Consider the following 21,022-nt stretch of genomic DNA (forward strand, 5'->3'; position numbering starts at 1 on the left):
GAAGTTTTAATGAAAGAAATCTGTGTATATTAACATCCAGCGCTATATATATATATATATATATATATATATATATATATATATATTTATTATTTTTTTTTTTTTAAGAATTGCAGTTTTGTTTACTTAGCTTAGCTAAACTTCACAGGTCTCGCCATCCAGTGTGTCACATAATCGGTCTTATAATCCAGTGAGCCTTATATACAAAAACAGACCAGACCAGACAAATAGACGTTTATTGATAGTGTGCCTTATAATCCGATGTGCCCTAATAAACTACTAAAAAATTCTGTATTTTGGGACCGTTTTTAAACTAGATGTTTAACTAGAAATTTCAGTGGTGCTCCATCCCCCCCAGAGAACACAGTTCCACCACTCCACAGTGCAGTGCCCTCACTAATTATTGCCCATTCACTCATATCCACAGTGTTTAAGAGATGGCATTTTATAGTTAGCAGTAAATATGATGTTATTGATGGCTATTATTATGATTACTATTATTATTTTTAATATTAAATCCCGGATGGTCTCGTGTGAAGTCAAGTGTGTAGGATCAAGAAGGGGCTTGTAAGCAGGGGTTGAATGAGGGCAAGGGGAAGACGGTGGAGTATGAGGTTGTTTACTTACCCACTGAATCACAGGGTTCTGGAAGGTTAATAGGATTTTGTTCACATCAATAGTGCTGATGGAACAGCGCGTGAGCTACTGCCCTCGCATCAAACTGAAGCCACAAAAGGCAGCAGATTGCACGGCGAGCGCTAGCACTTCTGAACGTCTTGCTACTCGCCAGGGCCAGGGTGCTTATGTACTTTCACTGACTAATGGCAATCCAGTGCCAAGTGCGTGTTTAGCAAAAAGCCTCTGCAGATTTGCTGTTATTCTGTTATTCTGTGGAGTGTAGGACCATGCCTGCGTCCTCTGTGTATCAGTATCCTTTCGTTGACCTCTAATTCCGTGATGACCTCTAGTGGAGTTAAGGATATATTCTGTGTACTGTGTGGGAGAGTAGGTGTAAAATCGATTAATGTACCCTCTAAACACTTTTTTTTTTCATTTATCCTCAAGGCCTCAAAGCATTTTAGTAAGTCTTATAATTTTATTTAGGATTTTTATTTTTCCCTTCTTCCATTTACAACCACTTTCATCGTTTAAATAACACCTTTTAAAGGTACCTAAAAGCATTTTTACTAGGGTTTTTGTAAGAAAATCTTTTGTAAGATCTTTTGTAAGACCACTTAAAAAGGATGAGTTTGTTTGATTTTACCAAATTAAAATCCTCTGGAATATAAAATCAAGAGGAAGGTGGATGATCACAAGCCATCAAACCAAACTGAACTGCTTGAATCCAGGAGTGGCATAAATTATCCAAAAGCAGTGTGTAAGACTGGTGGAGGAGAACATGCCAAGATGCATGAAAACTGTGATTAAAAACCAGGATCATTCCAAAAAATATTGATTTCTAAACTCTTAAACTGTTAAAGCTTTTATGAATATGAATTTGTTTTCTTTGCATTGTTTGAGGTCTGAAAGCTCTGCGTCCTTTTTGTTTTTTCAGCCATTTCTCATTTTCTGCAAATAAATGCTCTAAATGACAATATTTTATTTGGAATTTGGGAGAAATGTTGTCCGTAGTTTCTAGAATAAAACAACAATGTTCATTTTATTCAAACATATACATATAAATAGCAAAATCAGAGAAACTGATTCAGAAACTAAAGTGGTCTCTTGCTCTTTTTTTTAGAGCTGTATAATAAAGTATTTTAATATTACCTTTGTAATACTGTATCGATTTTTTTAAAAATAGTATTGGTTTTTAAATAAAGGTGTGCATTGGTTTAACAATATTAGTGTCAGATAGACACTTAGAATGTGTCGTTTAAATTTTTTATGTTTTTATACAATAGCGTTTTATATGTGGTAGATTCAAAAAAGTTGTGTACGGTTCATTTTAAGTGTCGTGCTGAATTCTGCCATCTTGCTAGAATCCCTAAAAGTGAATGATTCAGAATGATGCAGAATGATTCACTTTATTTCTACTCATAAATATGGTTTAGTCTACAGTTACAGTAGATACAGAAACTGTCAGCACAATCTGTTGTACCCATACTGCTGCATGACAAGTTTTTGAATATGAAGGAGAGTCAGACTTCAGCAGACCACTGGTTCTTTTTCTTCTTCTATTGTTTAATGGATGTTGATAACCTGCCTCAACTTAGTGTAGTTGGTTTGAAAGTCAGAACCATCAAAAAAAAACAAAAAATATTGCTGCAGATGAACCAAACCATGGTTCAGGTTCAATGTTTCAAAATTGTTGTTCTTTGTTCTTGACCTTGATTTACAGGACCTTTCACACCTGTTCTTTTATTAGTCTGAAAGCTTTGATGCATAAAGCATGATGAGTGTGAAAAGTAGGGTGTTGTTTTATTTGGTACATTTTTCTTACTATATTTATTGATTGATCTTGTGCTTTTACTGGTTCTAGGAATAAATTCGCTGTGCAGACTTTAGTTTGACAGGACAGCAGCACAGGCCCTGATTGGACCGAAATAAATATGGTCTCCCGCAGGACTCGGCAACAACTGCTGAATTATCTTTATGAGGAGGGCCATCAATGGCTTTGATGGCTTCTTGCTGGGCTTTTAAGTGCCTATTCATTGGGCAGTACACAGGCTCCCACGCACACACACACACAGACAGACAGACAAACACACACTCATTCACTCGCACACACTGATGGAAACTGATGGGATTAACGATATAGCTGCTCCTCAGAATCCTCCTGGAAACAGCATGTGGGTGTTTTTTCTCCCCTTCTGCCTTCTCCAGTATTTATGGCGGCCCCATGTCTTTTTGGCACTTTAATTGGGAATGAGATTGGACAGTGGGCGAGACTGGGGCCAAACGCATGTGATTGCTGTCATGCCAGAGAAAGTTGCCAGCCAGGGAGAGAGAGAGAGAGAACGAGAGAGAGAGAACAGAAGCATCAAAGCACTGGGAAGAAGGCCAGGCCACTGCTGAGTGTAACACTTCCTCTACTGATGGACTCATCCCAGTCAACAGCACTGCATTGCTGCTTCATCACGTAAACACAATGCCACGGATGAGAGCGACTCATTCTTGTATTTTGGTGGTGGCGGTGTGGGGGGGGCGGGGGTTGGGGGTTCAGGGAGGGTTGGCGGCTTTCTTTTTGATTGATTTATTGTTTTCTTTCACACTTTTGTCGTTGTCTTTCTTCTCGGTGGCGGCGCGCTCTCGAGCGTGTCTCCTTTTTACCCAGTGATCTGCTCATTCGCACTTTACAGATGTGAGAGGAAGCGATGCTATCAGGCTGCTCGCGCAGTCTCAGGCCCCCATCTCCGCCCCAAAGCCCCACTCATGACACTTGTTTACTTGGGGAGAGATGAAGGGAGTGATGAAAGCAAGCTTCCTCAACAGAAAATTGGCTGCCGACAGTCGCCCTGATTTCCCCCTCCCCCTCAGGAGTGTAACTGCTGCTCTCTAAATTACGGCTGTCTCAGAGCCTGGTGCTAACGCTGGTGGCTTGACAAGCGCCTCGCTCTGATCTGATGCCACGCGGGCTGTGAAGAACACTTCCGCTATTGTGATTTTTATCGAGGTGCCGCTCGCTGCCAGGCACACCTTTTTCCGCGAGTGCGGGATAATGCAGGGACTTCGCAGTCGCGCCTATAGGCGTGCCGAGCTCTGACTTTCGCTCCGGCGCTGTGTTAAAGAGTGCACTCAGGAGTTGTCATCATTGTCATGTACGGTATATGTCTGCGATTTCTACAGGGATTATTTTATATTCTTTTTTTTTTTTTTTGCACCTGCAAATGGAGGAATGAAGGTATTATTTTTGAAGTAGTGTGAATAGTGGGAGTTTTATAATGGCATTGTTGAATAGAGCTTTTTCTCTCATATGCTGTTATTATATGGCATTACAGCTTTGTACAGCTCTGGCTTTCCAGAATTCCATGAGTTCCGTGAGTTATTTCTCCCGCTCACATGTCTGCTTGTAGAACAAAGGAGGTCATATTTGTTCTCTAAAATATCACCGTGCCTGCTCTGTTTTGCTGCTATTTTTGTATCCAGCTTCCACAGCCCCTTAACTGCAGGTTTTGCTTTTTTCTTTTTTTTTTTACCGTTCCCCCCTCTCTCTCTCTCTCTCTCTCTCTCTCTCCCTGCTTCTGGAACATGGTGATGGATGGGCAACGCTTTGCGCGCCGCTTCCCCTGCACTGACACTGAATAACCTCATGTATGTTTTATTTGTCTTCCCTTAGGATCTTTCTCCTTATGGCCTCCAAACTGCATTAATCGCTTTGGAAACTCTGCCCTTACCTTGCCTACGTACTGCTTCCCGCTGCCAGTCCACTCCTCCAGCAGAAAGAAACTATTCCACATCCAGCCACGTTTAGTGCGGTGAAGTGTCCGTCCATCCCGTTCGGCCTTGCTAATTCCAGGCACGGGGCGGATCAGGGCGGAGCTCCACTCTGGGACGGACAGCAGCAGAAGCAGAGCAAGCTGATTGGTTATCATTGTATCCAATCACTCCTGGAGAGTCCTTGATAAGGAATCAATTAAGGAATTGAGCGTCGTATGAAGAGAGAGAGAAACAGCAGAATGCAGATGGCGACAGAATGGGACATCTTATCCTCAGTCTCCTTTTTTCCGCTCTTCTTCTTGAGACCTGCGAGGAGAAGACAAGAAAAGATTGATGAGGCTCAAACCCAAAGTTGCAGAAAATGCTGCACCCCACCCTTTCTCCCTTCTTTCCTTCAAATACTCTAAGATAACAGTAATTGAATAACCCTAAGCTGACACAGCAGATCAGTCAATAGAAAGTTGTTTGGAGGTTGTTTGGATGCAGGGAAACACTATTGTGAGCTGGGTTGAGCCTAACTGCACCTTTCCATTCATTTCCAGCAATTAGTGAGCGAACTGCTGAAGGAGAAGAAGAGGGAGTAGGACCAGAGCTCGGATGAACTTACTCAAAGCTCACAAAGCTCACTTAAACTTTCTTTTGCTCCTTCATTTCCCCCACCCACAAAGGCTCAGTGTATATGCATGCTGCAATAGCTGCACAAAAAGAGAAAAAAAAAGAAAAGGAAAAAAACAAGAGAGAGAGAGTCTACAGCAAACTGTAGTTCCCTGCCCAAACTTCTAATTGCGTTCTCCTCTGTGGTAAACAACAGACCGAGCAGACAGCTTAGCTAAACCTGCAATGGCTCAATGAAGCACAGTGTCCTCCAGGACCACTCCTGATAGGTAATTTAGGCGGCGCATACATAATTTATGGGTTTTTGGCAGTTAATCCTAATAAATCTTCCTTCCCTTCCTCATTCCATGGGAGCCCAGTTTCAAGGCGAATGCAGAAGGCCAAAGTGCCAAATCAGCCTGACAGGCATTTATTACCCAATGTATCTCGGGGGGAATCGCAAGCAAATGAGGAGCAGATTCATAATATTGTGTCGTTCTTGTTCACCGATCTGAATCAACAAGAGGAAGAGGGGAGAATAAAAAGGCGCAATGTCATCGGAGGCATTTAGAAGAACAAAGCGATTCATCTTTTTTGTCTATGAACAAATTACCACCACGCTTCCATTGGATGTGACTGAAGCGGAGCATGTAAAAGGACATTATCTTACGAGTACGAGTGAAATAATTTAGTTAATGAGATCCAGATGAAACTGGGCATTATTCACAAGGCGGCGGTTTGAGAGTACGCCGACTGCTGTAATTTGTGGAATCACTGGCTTTGCTGATGTAGATAATGAATTCACACAGGCCCAGCATGGGAAGGCCTCAGTGGGGCTCAGACATACGGTTCACGCATCTCAGGGTTAGAAAGCCAGGGAAATCTTTTGACATGCAAAACCTCGGTTGCAGTCTTCCTGAATAAAACATGAATGCCCGTGAAATAATGGTCAGGATTTCATATATGGTATTGCCAATATAATATCCCGGGGTGGGATACGTACGTTGCTGCGTTCAGTATATGCACGCCATGTGCCCCGTTCGCTGTTCGTAAGGTCACACTCATAGCATCATTTCCAGGAATGAAATGCAAGGCAATGTAAAGCTGCCTTATAAGGGGATGGTTTAAGCCTGTTCTCTGACCTTGAGAGATATACAGCTGGTTTAATATAGACTCACTTTCCTTAGTGCCAGCATTATATTGGGCCGGACATTCATCCATCATACGGAGTGACCACCCCGGAGGTCTGATGGATTTGATGGCTTCCATGACAAGCACTACACCCACCATCATATCCCAAGGACATTTATGGGTGTAAATCTAATCCATCATTCCGCACGTCTGCAGGCCCATCGTGAAATGTGTGTACTTTTGGACATACTCTTAACCAGAAACAACCATCCACCTGGAGGACTGCAGCATCAGGCACTACATCATTTACCCAGGACAGAGTGCCAATCTATATCTGGGCACATTCATACACACATTTACACACACAAACTTACTTACATACTACACACTTACACATACACACAAGATCAATTTTAGAGTATCAATTTTTCTGGGCATTTTAGAGTATCCAATTCACCCGATTAATTTGGAGGTTTTATTTTTCTTTAATTAATTAACTTGGGAACACAAAGCCACTCAATTGGAGAGCTTAATCACATAAGGATCCACTGATTGGCTTCACACTTGTGTCATCTTGTCTGGAAATGTTGGGGTTCTTTACATTTATAGGACAGTATATAATGGAGATCATAACTTTGATAAGTTTGATGGATAGCATAAACGCTCACAGTTCCCTGAGTATTTTGTTAGTATGCTACGTTTTGCAAAATAACATGCTAATTTGCAAACTCTGTGTAATCCAGGCAAGAATTCAGTTTTTTCAGTATGATTATCTAATCTTACTTGGGGCCACAGAACCATACGGTTGGAGGGCTTAATATATACTGTCCAAGATCCTTTCTTGGCCTGTTTTCAACACCCAAGTGTAGACTGTGCTGCTTTGGCGCAACAAAGAATCAGTAAAAACGAACCAAACAATAAAGGCCCATAGCCGATGTACTGACAGCCTGATTGCAAAAGACTGGTAGTCGATGTGCTAACACTGTGGTAGAGATGTTGGATGAGGACAGTGAAATTTTGGCACAAGGCCTGTTGCTAATGTGATCACAGCATGGTTGCATTAGACCAGTAGCCGTATTGCTAACACCATGGTAGCTAGGTTGGATGAGGCTAGTAGTCAAACTGTACCAGCGTCCCTTTAAATTCTGTGACCGTATTGGAAAATACCTACGACACTGGTATCGGAATCCCCCTCAATGGGACCCCTCGTCCAACTAGTTGCTGACAGTAGCGACTCAGCCGGCCAGGTTAGTGATTCCTGCAGCCGGCAAAATATGAAACCTCAGCAATCACGATACGCTGGCTCCATTTTGCTTAGGGGCCCCAAATGCCTTTAAACAGCACTGCTGGGACGAGGCAAGTAGTTGGTGTGCTAAAGCTGCAGCTGCAGTAACTTCTCTTAGATGCATATAGTGTGAAACGCTATGGCTCAGCCCTAGTAACCGTCTGGCTCTGCAGTGGAAAAGAGACGGCTGTATGTAAATCACTGCAATATGGAAAATCTGTGCCTCATGTTAATCTATGGCTAACACCTTTTTCCTCACTACAGTAAAGAACCTCACATGACTGCTGCATATATGAATCACCCTATATATTTCATGCACTGTATTAATATTAAGCCATTACTGACATATGAAGCTTCGCTTACTTAAGCACGGTGACCCGGACATATCACACTGTGCTTCACACATGCCGTCTGAGAGGCTGCGGGCGGCGCAGTCGTCTTAAGAAAAAGTGCTGCTCACATAAGCAGTTCTGCTGAGAAAGTGTTGACATTGCTGTCATGTAATGTGACTGTTTAGAGGATGTGGTTTGTGGAAGGGTCCAGATAGGAGATTATTGGTTGTGTGGAGATTGGCTGACTCACAGGGTGCCAATAAGCCATAAGCTGATAAAGTTTTTTCCCTTTTTTTATTTTTGCTCCTTCTTACTGGCCTCACTCAGAGTCGAGCTCTGCCACAGCGATGACAAGCACATTCTGGAAAAAGCGCAGAAAACGTTTGCGGCAATTAAAGCATGGTGATTCTTGTGATTGCATTTTCTAATTATCATTCAAGGCTGTCCTTGAGTTTTAATAGCATTCTGGATATTAATCTTTGAGGCAGCATGCCTATTAAGCATTAAACCAGCGTATCTCTTTAAAATTCCACTTATTGCCCCGTGAAAGGGGGGTTGGGGTGGTGGGGGTGGAGAAGCCCGCAACAGGAAGAGAAAAAAAAAATCTCCTCGCCAGATGTTCGGGACTTTCTCTTAATTATCTCAACTTGATTAGTGTATTAAAAGTCCACAGCGTATTAAAAAAGTTGTTTATGAAGAAAGGAGTGAGTGTGGGAGGACTGCACTGTATCTGCATACGGAAAAAAAAAAATAAGAACATCTAGAAAAGGAGGAAAAGTGAGAGAGCAAATATTCGGAAACGGAGCTTCACTCGTCCCATTATCTAGGCGTAAGTGGTGGTCCAGTAGGTTTGTGTGTATGCAAGCATGCTTGGATAGAGTAATGGTTGGCAATTATGCTTTAATGAGGATGTTGGAGAAATGCACTGTATTTCAGTGATTCTGTGGCCAAACCAGCTGCACTGGGAGTTTCAGGCTGCTATGCAGAGACTTGCTGAAGTGGTAAACCAAACATAGACTTAAGCCAAAGTATCTAATCGGAGGGGAAATTTACATATGCACACAAAATACTTGATTTTAAACAGCTGTTTTACACATGCAAGGCTGTATTGTCTAAAATAACTGTGTAATTCTACTAACTGTGTACTATTCTATTATTATAGCATTATTATTACTGTAACACATAAGCATACGCATATGCATTGCTCCCTTCATCAAATGTCACATATGTATTACACGTTCAAAACCTAATCAAATTTGTGCATAATCAAATAACTCTCATGTGCATTACTTATATGTCTATCTAGTCAAATCTCATAAGTCACATTAAGTATATATTATATACATCCACACCTACTTACATTGGTAGTTATAAATAAATGTCCTATTTGTACTACATATACATACCCATCCTAAGTGTTACACATGCCTACCTTTTTTTAATAAGTAAAAAATATATTAATAAATACATAAATACATACCCATGTTTAATAAGTCTCATTTGTATTAAATAGTCCCATATGTCAGGCAAGTCACATATATATATATATATATATATATATATATATATATATATATATATATATATATATATATATATATATATATATATATATATATATATATATATATATAATATGTCCCTTATATATTACAACTAGAAAATACATATGTTAAGTAATTTCAAAATGTATTAAATATATAAAATAACTATCTATATAAAAATTCATTTTTATAAGTGTAAATAGCTATATCTGACAAGTTCCATATGAATCACATACACTGCATTCATCTAATAAGTCCCTTATATATTAAATATAAAAAAATAAGTTTAAAAAATATATATTTAAAAAAAATGTTATATATGTGTGTGTGCGTGTGTGTGCCCAAGTCTCATATATAAAAAACGATCTTGATCTGACAAGTCCTATATGTATTATAGACATTACTACCATTATTGTTTATCTAATAAGGTCCTTATATATTATATATATATAAATAATTAAAATTGAGTTAATTAATTAAGTCCCAAATACATTAAATATATAACTACCTATGTTTAATAAGTCCCAAATGCATTAAATATATACATAATTGTGTTCAAGTCCCATATGTATTATGGACATGGCTGCCATTATTATTTATCTAATCATTTCCTTATATATTACATATGATTAGCTACCCATGTTTAATAAGTCCCAAATGCATTAAATATATAAATAATTGTGACCAAGTCCCATATGTATTACCTATATAAATAGCTCTCTATCTGCCCCATATGTATTATAGACATTACTGCCATTATTCTTTATGTAATGATTCCCATATGCCTTATAAATATGCAACTGTGTATTACTAATATGCCTCATATGTATTGTTACTTGTTCACAGAGACACACACACATACATGTGTAGGCACACGCACACACACAGATGCGTGCACAGACGCACGCGCGCGCACACGCACAGAGAGCAGGTAGTAGGTAGAGGGAGTTGAGCGGCTGTGCCCTGGCTAGCGAGACTCTGTCTTTGTAATTGCAGTAGTCCTGTCTGCGAGGCACTGCTCTATTTCTCCAGAGACTTATAAAATCAGTCTGGAGCAGCAGCCTCTACTGGGAATACATTTCCCATAGTCCAGCACAGCCTCGTTTGCTCAACCCCAATCCACTCTCTCCTTCTCTCCCTTTCTCTCAGTATTCCCCCTTTAGACTACCCCAGACATGGATCATTTAGGAGATCTGGGCTAGTTCTGTCCGTGCCCGGCTCGCAGCTGACTGATGGTTGTAGGCATATGTGGGCTAGCTCTGTCTGCGTCCGTGCATTCATTTTACATGCTGCCACTGGAGGTTTAGGTGGAAGTTTTTTTTTTTCACCCATTTATTTATTTTTTTGCTCTTTCTTTTCATCTACCTTTTCTTATGACCTTGACATTGCTCAAATGCGGAGGATAAAAATGGATTTGAAGCTTTGTCGGGATTGAGCGGTGAGACGGATTGAGGAATGGAGAAAGAGGGAAGGAAAAAGGATGGAGGAGAGGGAAGAGAAAAAGGTATACGGGAGCTATGGACTGAATACATTAGATATTTCTACCTAGCTGCTCCATCATGGAAGCCATGTAGATGTAAAGTTAGAGACGGAAGCTTTGAATCTGCTGCTGCACAGTTTGTGTTGGCCATCCTCTAGTCCTTCAGGGACACTAAGATGTTTAAAAACTCAAGCAGCACTGCTGTGCCCAACATAATACATACAATACATACAAGTTTTTGTCCCTTTTTTCCTGGTTCTTTTCATCTACATTTTCTAATTCCCCTTCCTTCCTAAGAAAAAAGAAAAAAAGATGGAAGAAAGATGGACGTCTTGCTGTGTATTCCAACAAACCTAGGATATATCGGATAAGCTATGGGCTGCATACATTAGATTTTCCTAGCAAGATGCTTCACCAAGTAGATGTAGAACCTCTAAATCTGTAGCTGTACATTTAGACACTAAGGTGTTTAAAAACTCCAGCAGCACTGCTGCACCTGATCCACTCATGCCAGCACAACACATACTACCAACCACTTTAAAGGTTTCTTTCGAAGTTTTTATCTTTTTTTGTCCCTTTTCTTCCTGGTTCTTTTCATCTAACTTACCTAAATTCTCTTCATTCCTAATAAGAAAGAAGAATGACAGAAGAAAGATGGAAGCCCTGAATCTGTTGTTTCACAGTTCGTGTTGGTCATGCTCTAGACCTTCAGAGACACTAAAAAGTTTAAAAACTTCAGCAGCACTGCTGTGCCCAGTTCACTCATGCCAACATAACACATACTACGAACCACTTTAAAGATTTCTATCAAAGCTTTTTTTGTATCTTTTTTGTCCCTTTTCTTTCTGGTTCTTTTTTAACTTTCCAAATTTCCCTTCCTTCCTAAGAAGAAAGAAAAACAGCAGAAGAAAAATGGACGTTTTGCTGTGTATTCCAGCAAAACTAGTGTTCATTGGATAAGCTACGGGCTGCATACATTAGACTTTCCTTGCTAAACGCTCTACCATGTAGATGTACAGTTACAGATGGAAACTCTGAGTTTGTTGCTGCACAGTTTGTGTTGGTCATCCTCTACCCCTGTAGTGATACTAAGATGTTTAAAAACTCCAGCAGCACTGCTGTGCCCAGTTCACTCTTACACTACCAACCATTTTGTATGTTTTAATCAAACATTTATTTTTATATAAACTACTTTTCTTCCTGATCTAACTTTTCTTTTCATCTAACTTTCTTAATTTCCCTTCCCTCTTAAGAAGAAAAGAAAAAAAGATGAAAGAAAAATTTACGTTTTGCTGTGTATTCCAGCAAAACTAGGGTATATTAGATAAGCTAATGAAATGGCCAGATGTTCCATAATGTAAATGTAAAGTTAGAGATTTAATCCCTGAATTTTTTGCTGCACAGTTTGTGTTGGCCATCCTCTAGTCTAGACCTTCAGTGATACTAAGATGTTTAAAAACTCCAGCAGCACTTGATCTACTACTGCCAGCTCAACACACACTAACACACCAATTTGGAGGCCTCTGTAAAAGTTCATTTCCTCTTTCTTTTCTTCTACCTTTCCTATGACCTTGACGTAGCTTAAATGTGGAGGATAGAGAATGGATTGGAAGCTCTGACAGGATTGAGCGGTGAGTTGGATTGAGGAATGAAGAAATACGAAAAGGAAAAGGATAAAGGAGAGAGAAGGAAGTCTGTGTGTGTTCCAGCAAAACATATATGGATGGATGGATGAGCTATGGACTGCATACAGCATAAAAGATTGAAACAGTGCCTGAAGTCTTTCAGATAAAGCTCCGTGATATCTCCAAGCACACCTGCACCGTGCCCAGAGCACCAGGCACAGCGGATTAAGAGAGCTGGAATGTTTGATCGAGTACAACATATACTACAGCTGACCCAGTACACCTTCACGTTTATCTAGATACTTCCCAGCCTGTCGAGCCAGGTGTGTGTGTGTGTGTGTGTGTATGTAGCAGAGAAAGAGAGATACAGAGAAAGACAGAGAGAGAAATAGATGTAGGGAATAGACAGAGGGAAAGACAGAGAAGGAAAGTGTGTAATGTGATCATCATCTAAAATGAGCAGGAGTTTTATAGGTAAAGCTGCAGGGCTGTAGGCGGTAGTGAGAAATTCGACCACTTGGTGGAGCTCACCATCTCTCACACAGACCCAAACCAAACACCACAATTATGGCTGTGTTCCTCTCTCTCACTCTCTCTCTCTTTCTCTGTGTGTGTGTGTGTGTGTGTGTGTGTGTTTCTCACTGCATCTTTTTAAGTGCTTCTGTTTTCTTTTTCCCTCCAAATATTGATTCTAGCATGTAAATGATAATTGCATTGAAGGGACACTAATTAGGGGGCACTGTGTCTCACAAATGGCTTTTTGATATTTCTCCCTCTTTCACAGAGTAGTGCCTTCATTGAAATCCTTTTAAAAGGACAAAATAACTTCTAAAAGTGGTGGCTGTCTTTAGAATTAGCAAACACAAACTTTTTAGACAGTTTTAAAAACAAGTTTAAAGGTGATTTTTTTGTTTGTTTGTCTATATTTGAGTAGGCAGGTATTTCAGGCAAACAGTATAGGATGGCAAGAGCTACTAGGGACATTTACAACAGGAGATCTTTTATCCCAAATTTCCCAGTGGAAATTCTAAATATGTAAATGATGCTATTGTGTGTGTCTTTATATAGTGTGTGTAGTATGTGTGGTTATAGGTTGTTGGTGTGTTTATGCCATGAGTGATCAAAGACGAATGTCCACATTAGAACCTATTCTATTCTATTCTATTCTATTCTATTCTATGTGCAATTCAGTGCAAAAACTAGATTAGTTTTCTACTAGACCAGAAGGTCAGTGTCAGGTGACCAAAGAATATTCACATATAATTGTTCTATCTTCTGTTCTCTCTATATGTGTGTGTGTGTCTGTGTGTGTGTGTGTGTGTGTGTGTGTGGCTGCATTAGTGTGAGTGAAAGGGGTGTGATCGCTCATAGAAACCCGAAATGAGGCTGTTACAGATGACAGTGATGGGTTTCACACATTTGTAGGTAATTTGCTTCTAAGAATATTGGCCACACACTAATCACTCAGTGCAGTATGAAAGAGAATGAATAAAATATGACATACATACATATGTATGGAAAGAAAGAAAAAAATAAAATAAAATATATGTTTAACAGTACATTGCTACCTATATATATGTGCGTTGTATGTTTTTCAAGAGGTTGTGCAATTGTAATTAAGAAGTTGTTCTTAATGATTTGCCTGGTAAAGTATAGGTCATATATTTATATATAAATGCCCCATATGTGTTGCATATGCTTATCTGTGTCTTCTAAGTCACGTATATTGCATGTACTAACCTGCATATACACCTATCACCTACACTGAAATTGAATAAGTTCACAAATCAAATGTTCTATATGTGTGTGATGAATATGATGCTTTATATTGTATATACATATATGTATAAATGTGACAGAAAGAAAGAGAGAGAGAGAAAGAGAGAGAGGGAGAGAGAGGGAGAGAGAAAGAGAGAGAGACGGACTCTGACTGGCTGTAAGGGAGGGAGAATGAAGAAAAACAAAAAGATATGAAAAATTTTAATATTTTATAAATTCATCATATAACACATGCTCTCTCTTTCTCTCCCCTCTTTATCTCTCTCTTTCTCTCTCTCTCTCTCTCTTTCTCTCTCTGTCATTCACTCATTCCCACTCTCTCCCTCACACACATCATTTATTATCAGAACCCAGGCCAGGCAGCGAGCGAGTGGACAGATGACATGCAGGTCGCAGTAATAATCGGCTTACCGGAATCACACGAGAGCATTTGTGTAATTGGAGAATTCCTATCAGACGGATTCTTAGAGTACGCCACCGAAGCCGGCCGAATTCCCGTTATCAGCGCGTGACAAACTGTTTGAAGTTCTTTGAATGATTTTAAGGAAATCCAAAAACCTTTCAGAGCAGGCCTGCCCCGCTTTTGCTGCTTTGATTTCAAGGCTGTTTTCAAGGACGTTTAAGTTGACTCAGTCAAAAGTTAAAAACGTGCAAAGTGCAAAAAGCTACATGGGCATTTGCATATGAATATAAATCAAATATTATGCAAATGAAGCCTCGTCCAATGTGGAACTGTTGAGACGTCACCCGCTGGGGTAGGAATAACAATTCTACAATCGCTACAAAAACACCTTTCCCTGCAGACTGACTGGACAACACAAGTTGGACAACACAAGCATGCTTTGGACCTACTGTTCAGAATTTTAATTAATTTGAATTCTGTTAAATGCTCCATCTTTTCATCCAAAAAGCTTTAGATCAGATCCTCAGATCCACACCGAAATTTATACTAATCCCCTTTTTTTCCAATCAAATGCCAAAAAAGCTTGATCACATCAGTAGATAAACACCATATTATCATCTGTACTAACCAGAAGTAAGTAAGTAAAAAAAAAATGCTCTGGACAAACAATTCTTGGAATTCCATTATTGTCTGAATCTGTTTCCATTCAAATCCAAAAAAGCTTTAGATCAAAACTCCTGTACTGACCAGACTTTCAGCCCGGGCAGAGCTTCCGTCCTCAACTCTACAGGCTTTCCAGAGGACAGCCTGCGAGACTTCTTTACAAATGGAAACCAGAAAAACCATGCACTGATCAGAATGCACTCACTTGTGTCCTGATTATTTTTTCAACAGGATTTCTCCAAATTTCTTTAAAATTACATCCGTTTCTCAATCAGATTCCATTCAAATACAAAATTCTTCATCACAGCATCAGATCAACACCATATTATCACCTGACCAGCACTGACCAGATGCAAGTTAGACATTGCAAACCTGCTCGGGACCAACTATTGTAATATTCTAGTAATTGTATTCCTTTTTAAATCTGCCTCCATTCAAATCCAAAAATCTTTATCACATTAGAGCATCAGACAAACACCACAGCACCTTTTATACTGACCAGGCTATGAGCCCTGCCAGAGCTTCCTCAACTCTACAGGCTGTTCAGACCTCAGCTCAGACATCAGCTACTTTCAGCTGGAAGCTGGAAGAAGAGCATGCACTAATCGCAAGTCAGCTCATCTCAGAATTTCTCTTAGCATTTCTCTCAAAACTCTCTCAAAGCATTTCCTCAAACTGTACGAAAGATCAGAATATCACACTTACATTCTTGTCTCGTCAATTTGTTGTTCAGTTCAGTTGCTTTGGCAGATCCTTCTCTCTTTGCCAAAAAAAAAAAAAAAAAAGAACAAAAAGAAAAGTTTAATCAGGTATTCCTCCCTGGTTTAAAATTATGTACGTCTCCCTGAGGCAGCTGTGGAAGTCCTGGTCTACAGGGCGCATCTGTCTTAATGATAACCTTTAGAATCGGCGGACGCGGGAGGAATTACGTACATGACTGCACTCTTTCAGGAAGCTCCTATCATCCGCCTGAGAGCGAGCGGGCACGAGCGAGAGAGCAAGCGAGTGAGTGAGAGAGCGAGTGAGCGAAAGAGAGAGAGAGGCGCATGCAAGAGAAAGAGTTAAAGAGAGAGAGAAGGAGGGAGGGATGGATAAAGAGAGAGAGAGCAGAGAGAGAGGAGAGAGAGGAAAGAGAGGGAGGGCGAATGCGCGCGCGAGAGTGAGAGAGCGAGAGAGGTTTTACCTTCAGTTTTCATGCTCCGCTGCTGATCTATGCGTTAGCAGGCATGCCGCTGTGTCCCTCTTTAGCAAAGCCAAGCACTCTCTGCTCTGTCACCTTTACATCCCCAGCCTGTGTGTGAGAGAGAGAAGAAGAGAGAGAGAGAGAGAGCATGTGTGAGAGCGTGTGTGTTCATGTGCATAAGGGCGAGAGACTGTGTATGAGTGCGAGTGAAAACGAAAGAAAGAAACAGAGAGAGAAACAGAGAGAGAGAGAGAGAGAGAAAGAGAGAGAGAGAGAGAGCAATAGTGCGTGTCCATTTGTGTCAGTGTCTCATCATTGCTTGCTTTCTGTAGCCTTTTTCTGTGCGTTTTTTTTCAGAACTTGTCTACGGTCTCTTTTCTTTTTTTACTCACTTTTTCGTTCCATTTAAGATGATCCCTTTCTTTATTTTATTCTTTATCGCTCTCTATTTGTTTTGTCGCTCTTTTTGCCAGTCTTTTGTGTGGCAAGAAAGGCACAATGCTTCCATTGGTAGCTTTTTCTGAAGCACTTTCTGTATTTCTCTCTCTGTTTTTCTCCCTCTCTTTCTTTCTTTCTTTCTTTCTTTATTTCTCTCTCGCTCTCTCTCTCACTCGCTCAATCTCAGTAGTTGCTGCTGTCAGGGAGACAGAGAGAGGGAGAGAGAGAAAGAGAGAGAGAGGACTCAGCTCATGATTGGCTGCCACTCAGAAGTCGTCCCCAGTAAAAGACGAGAGAGCGAGCAAAATAACGTGCATGGGAAAGAGAGAGAGAGAGAGAGAGAGAGAAAGAGAAAGAGGAGGGGTTGGGTTATAGAAGAGCCTTTAGTCCCCTGGAGCTGCGGTTTTGACTTGGCTTTGCCACAGAGCGCAGTGGGGGTGAAAGGATACATAAAGACCAGCACCAGGATGTTAGGATAGAAACAGCAAAGATGGGAGATAGAGAGACAGAGAGAGAGAGTGAAAGAGAGAGAAAAAGAAAGAACCATAGAGAGGGGGCAGAGAATAAAGGAGAAGAGAAGGAGAAGAGGACAAAGCAAAGCACGCAAGCAATAGATGGCAGTAACGATCCATTGCTAAAAGGCATTCCATGATGGATGGACCCGTTGATGCTTGATGTCTAAAGCAATCTAAGCCCAATCTAATCCACCTTCAATGACAGCAGGATGAAGGAGAAAGAGCCCATAAGATGTAAATCAGCAGCAGGAGGAGAGAGGGGAAGAGACGAGCGAGGAGTGAGCCTGAGGAATGAGAAGGGCTCACTCCGGCCTGTTCTTTGGGCCTTTCTTTCTTTCTTTTCTTTCTTTTTTTTGAGAAGGAGCTAGAGGAGTAGGACAGAGTTCAGGCATTGTGTTAAAGTCTGCTTGATTGTCGTCATTACAATCTCCCCTTACCTCCATTTACAGAGACACAGCCTGCAGCTATGAAACAAAGCGGTGTAGCTTTCATATTTTAGCCTGAAGGAATGAATCCACAGTCCAGAACATAAAGCACCAGGCCATCTGATGCTTTGGGTGTAATTTTAAATATAGAAAAAAAATAGAAATAAATATAAGATTACACAGGAACATGAGTAAGTTTGGACGCAAGAACGAGGCGGAGAGAGATTGAGAAATAGAGAAAAAGAGAGAGCGAGAGAGAGAACGTAATGTGATCATGATCTAAAATGAGAAGGAATTCTTCATACCATGATTTGTGTAAACGTACCACGGGCCCGATACGGGGGTCTCTATGAATATTTTATCAGCCCAGTCAGTGGTGACTGCTTGCCCCTAACATTTTATCCGAGCGTATCAGCAAGAATGGATTTACTCCGCCTGCCCCGTCTGAAATTTATCCCTCTAAATTAACAAATTAGCAGATAAGAATGAACGAGTGAGAGTGAGGAGAAGATTCCTCAATGCAAAGCAATGCAAAGTCTAATTAACTTTGCCTGTGGCTTTCTGTTTTGGCAAATCTTTATCCTCCACAGTTTACAGAGAGAGAGTGTGTGTGTGTGTGTGTGTGTGTGTGTGTGTGTGTGTGTGTGTGTCTTTGTGTGTGTGTGTTTAACTCTTTGCAGGGACTAATATCTGCAGGGTGATAGTAAGCAGGAACATGTTCATGTTGTGGGGATATTTGGCTGGTTCCTACAACGAATATACACAGTAGCTTTGTACAAAACTTTAAAGTACAAAAAAAATAAAAATGTTAAAAGAGCCAGTGGATTCCTTGAGGACAATATAATTTTTGGGACAAAGGCTAGGGCTAGTGTTGAGTTGGGTTTGTGCACACAAATTATAGTTAATCACAGTTAAAATAATATAATCCTTCGCATAGAAACAATCAAAGTATATAGTGTTGTCTCCAGTTCAAAAGAAAGAAAACCTGAATGAGGACTTTAAAACCCTCCAGTTTCAACATCAACTTATGGTAAGCATGTTGTTGTTGATACTAGAGAGCAACACATCACAACTACATTATGCTAACTGGGAATATGGGTTGCTATATGAAACTAGATTTCCAGGAAATATGGAGAAACTTTAACGTGGTAAAAGCTGCAGATGCAAACAGCAATCCATGCAAGGCTAAAAGCTAATGCTTTACTTAAAGATAAGGCTAGCCTTTTTCATCCCCCATACAATCAAGCTCAGCAAGAAGCTAAACTCTCTTTAGAAAGTCATATCTCAGAAAATTAGAATATTATAGTCTGTATAACCAAATGTTCCTTTTGGCAGTGTGGGCAGTGTGCCAAGACCTGCTGGAAAATGAAATCTGCATCTCCATAAAAGCTGTCAGCAGAGGGAAGCATGAAGTGCTGTAAGAGTTTCTGGGAAAAAAATACTTTAGACTTGATATTAATCTACAAATGTAGTAAAAAATGCAAAAAAAAAGTGCAAATACTAATGAGAATGCGTGTCTAATCTTTGGACAGGCACTGTATATACTGTACAGCACTCTGATCAGTACTAGAATGCAGCATAATTGCAGTGTTTTTTGTGGCACCTTTAAAGCTATGTTATGAAATGCATGCTTTGCTGGTGCTGTAAACCAGCCAATTAAAGCAAGCTAATAGTTTTATTTTTTTCTTCCCCACAATCTGCAAATGTAAAGACAAGACTGTATTTTATTCTGCGGTAAAAAAAAAAAAAAAAAAGGGTTGTGAAAAGACTCGAAACATTGCGTCTAAGCATTTTTCACCTCAAACAAACTCGCATTCTGTCTATTTTACATCAAAGAACAATTTAAAACACTCAATCTGGATAAGAAACTTTTCTGCACCTGGTCGCAAATCTACATCTGTGGGTTATGGGCTATTTTGCCTCTATTTGCACCTTTGGGAAATTAATGTTTGATGTATGGAAGCACTAAAAGTTCTGCCTTTACTGATTCAATGTCAGTCAGGATCAGACGTCAGTACACACACTTCTTGTTGCTGGGTTTTCACTGAACTAAAGTGAACAGAAATGTACAGAATTAGCTTTGTATCGCAAACCAGAACACGTCATTCTGCTTGCTTCAAATCCCTCGGCTGTCAGATCATTTAGACAAATGAAAGCTTTAGAAAAAAGTTCTACAAGGAAACTCCAATGCTGCCACCTCATATCTTGACCAATCAGCAGCTTTTGCCTGACTTTACAGGGAGACAACTTATAATACATTCTAACTCTGCTGCTTTCATATGCAGACATTATGTTTTTCATCCCTTATTTCCTACTGCTGCTAAGATGATTCCACCTGGTTTCCAAGCAGGTTTCATGTACAGCAAGATCTGTGGGGGGTTCAGACGTTACAAGATCTTATCATGATGCTTAGCATCAGCAGCCAGAGTCTGAGAGAGCACAACTAGCCTTGCACTCTCTCTCTGGGTGGATGGATATATGGCACTTTTTCCCCATACTTTTCCTAGTTCTATGTTATTCAACACAAGCTTCTTTTAGCTGATGTATCAGAGCTTTGGATCCAGATCTTTCCTCCAAGCGCATTGGCTGTCTGGGGATGCTGCATCAGCAGCAGTTTAAAAAGAGGTGGAGGCTCTTTTCCGCAGGCATTGGCATGTGCTGGTGTACATCCTCCTAGTTGTGGTGGCATTATTAGTAATAGAGAAAGTTTATTTGAACAGAGATTTGGAAGTAATTTGGAAGAAAATGCTGTCAAATAAGAAATAAATGATTACTATATTTTTATTGCCACTCAAATTTACATCTAAGGAGTAGGAATTGCACTGACAGTACCAAAACTCACTTTGGTTTGGTCATATGTTGGCTTTGTGTGTGCTTAGGACTAATGATTTGTAAAACAAATGTATTGAGAAGACCAAGCGAGGCAAAGTAAAAGGTCAGGAGCTTTAAGATGGTTGTGTATGGCTAATTCAAAGCAGCCTCAGTGACACAAGACTGACACAATAAATCAGCTGCTCTAGACATGCTTGTATTTCTTGAAAACAGAAAATAAGACCTGCAATCCCTTAAGGCTTCATCAAACTTCCCGCTTGACGTAATTCACAAGTGCTGCTCAAAGTCAAACGTGCATTTCTGAGCTTACAAGAGTGCACACCTGATGCATATTGTTTAATACGCCTGTTGCGTACACTTCACAACTGCACACATCTTTTTTTTTTTTCTTTTTTTTTTTAACAACCGGTCTC

The 21,022-nt window shown here is 40.2% G+C and overlaps 1 protein-coding gene across 4 annotated transcripts in view; it reads right to left on the reverse strand.

The window, feature by feature from the left end:
- Positions 1 to 21,022, reverse strand: part of LOC103025391 (cadherin-10) — a 98,747-nt gene that overhangs the window by 53,800 nt on the left and 23,925 nt on the right. Inside the window, exons 2-4 of one of the 4 annotated variants that reach the window (XM_022670362.2) lie at positions 16,400 to 16,507; positions 15,922 to 15,976; positions 4,338 to 4,686 (exon numbers count right to left, since the gene is read on the reverse strand). In XM_022670362.2, coding sequence (XP_022526083.2) covers positions 4,338 to 4,535 — 198 coding nt within the window. In that variant the 5' untranslated portion in view covers positions 4,536 to 4,686; positions 15,922 to 15,976; positions 16,400 to 16,507. Of the gene's footprint in view, positions 1 to 4,337; positions 4,687 to 15,921; positions 16,251 to 16,399; positions 16,602 to 21,022 lie in introns of those variants that run through there. The other 3 variants (XM_022670363.2, XM_049464819.1, XM_007250135.4) reach the window with 3 other exon arrangements.

Source organism: Astyanax mexicanus, chromosome 15 (assembly GCF_023375975.1).
Source record: "Astyanax mexicanus isolate ESR-SI-001 chromosome 15, AstMex3_surface, whole genome shotgun sequence".
Classification (NCBI taxonomy): domain Eukaryota; kingdom Metazoa; phylum Chordata; class Actinopteri; order Characiformes; family Acestrorhamphidae; genus Astyanax; species Astyanax mexicanus.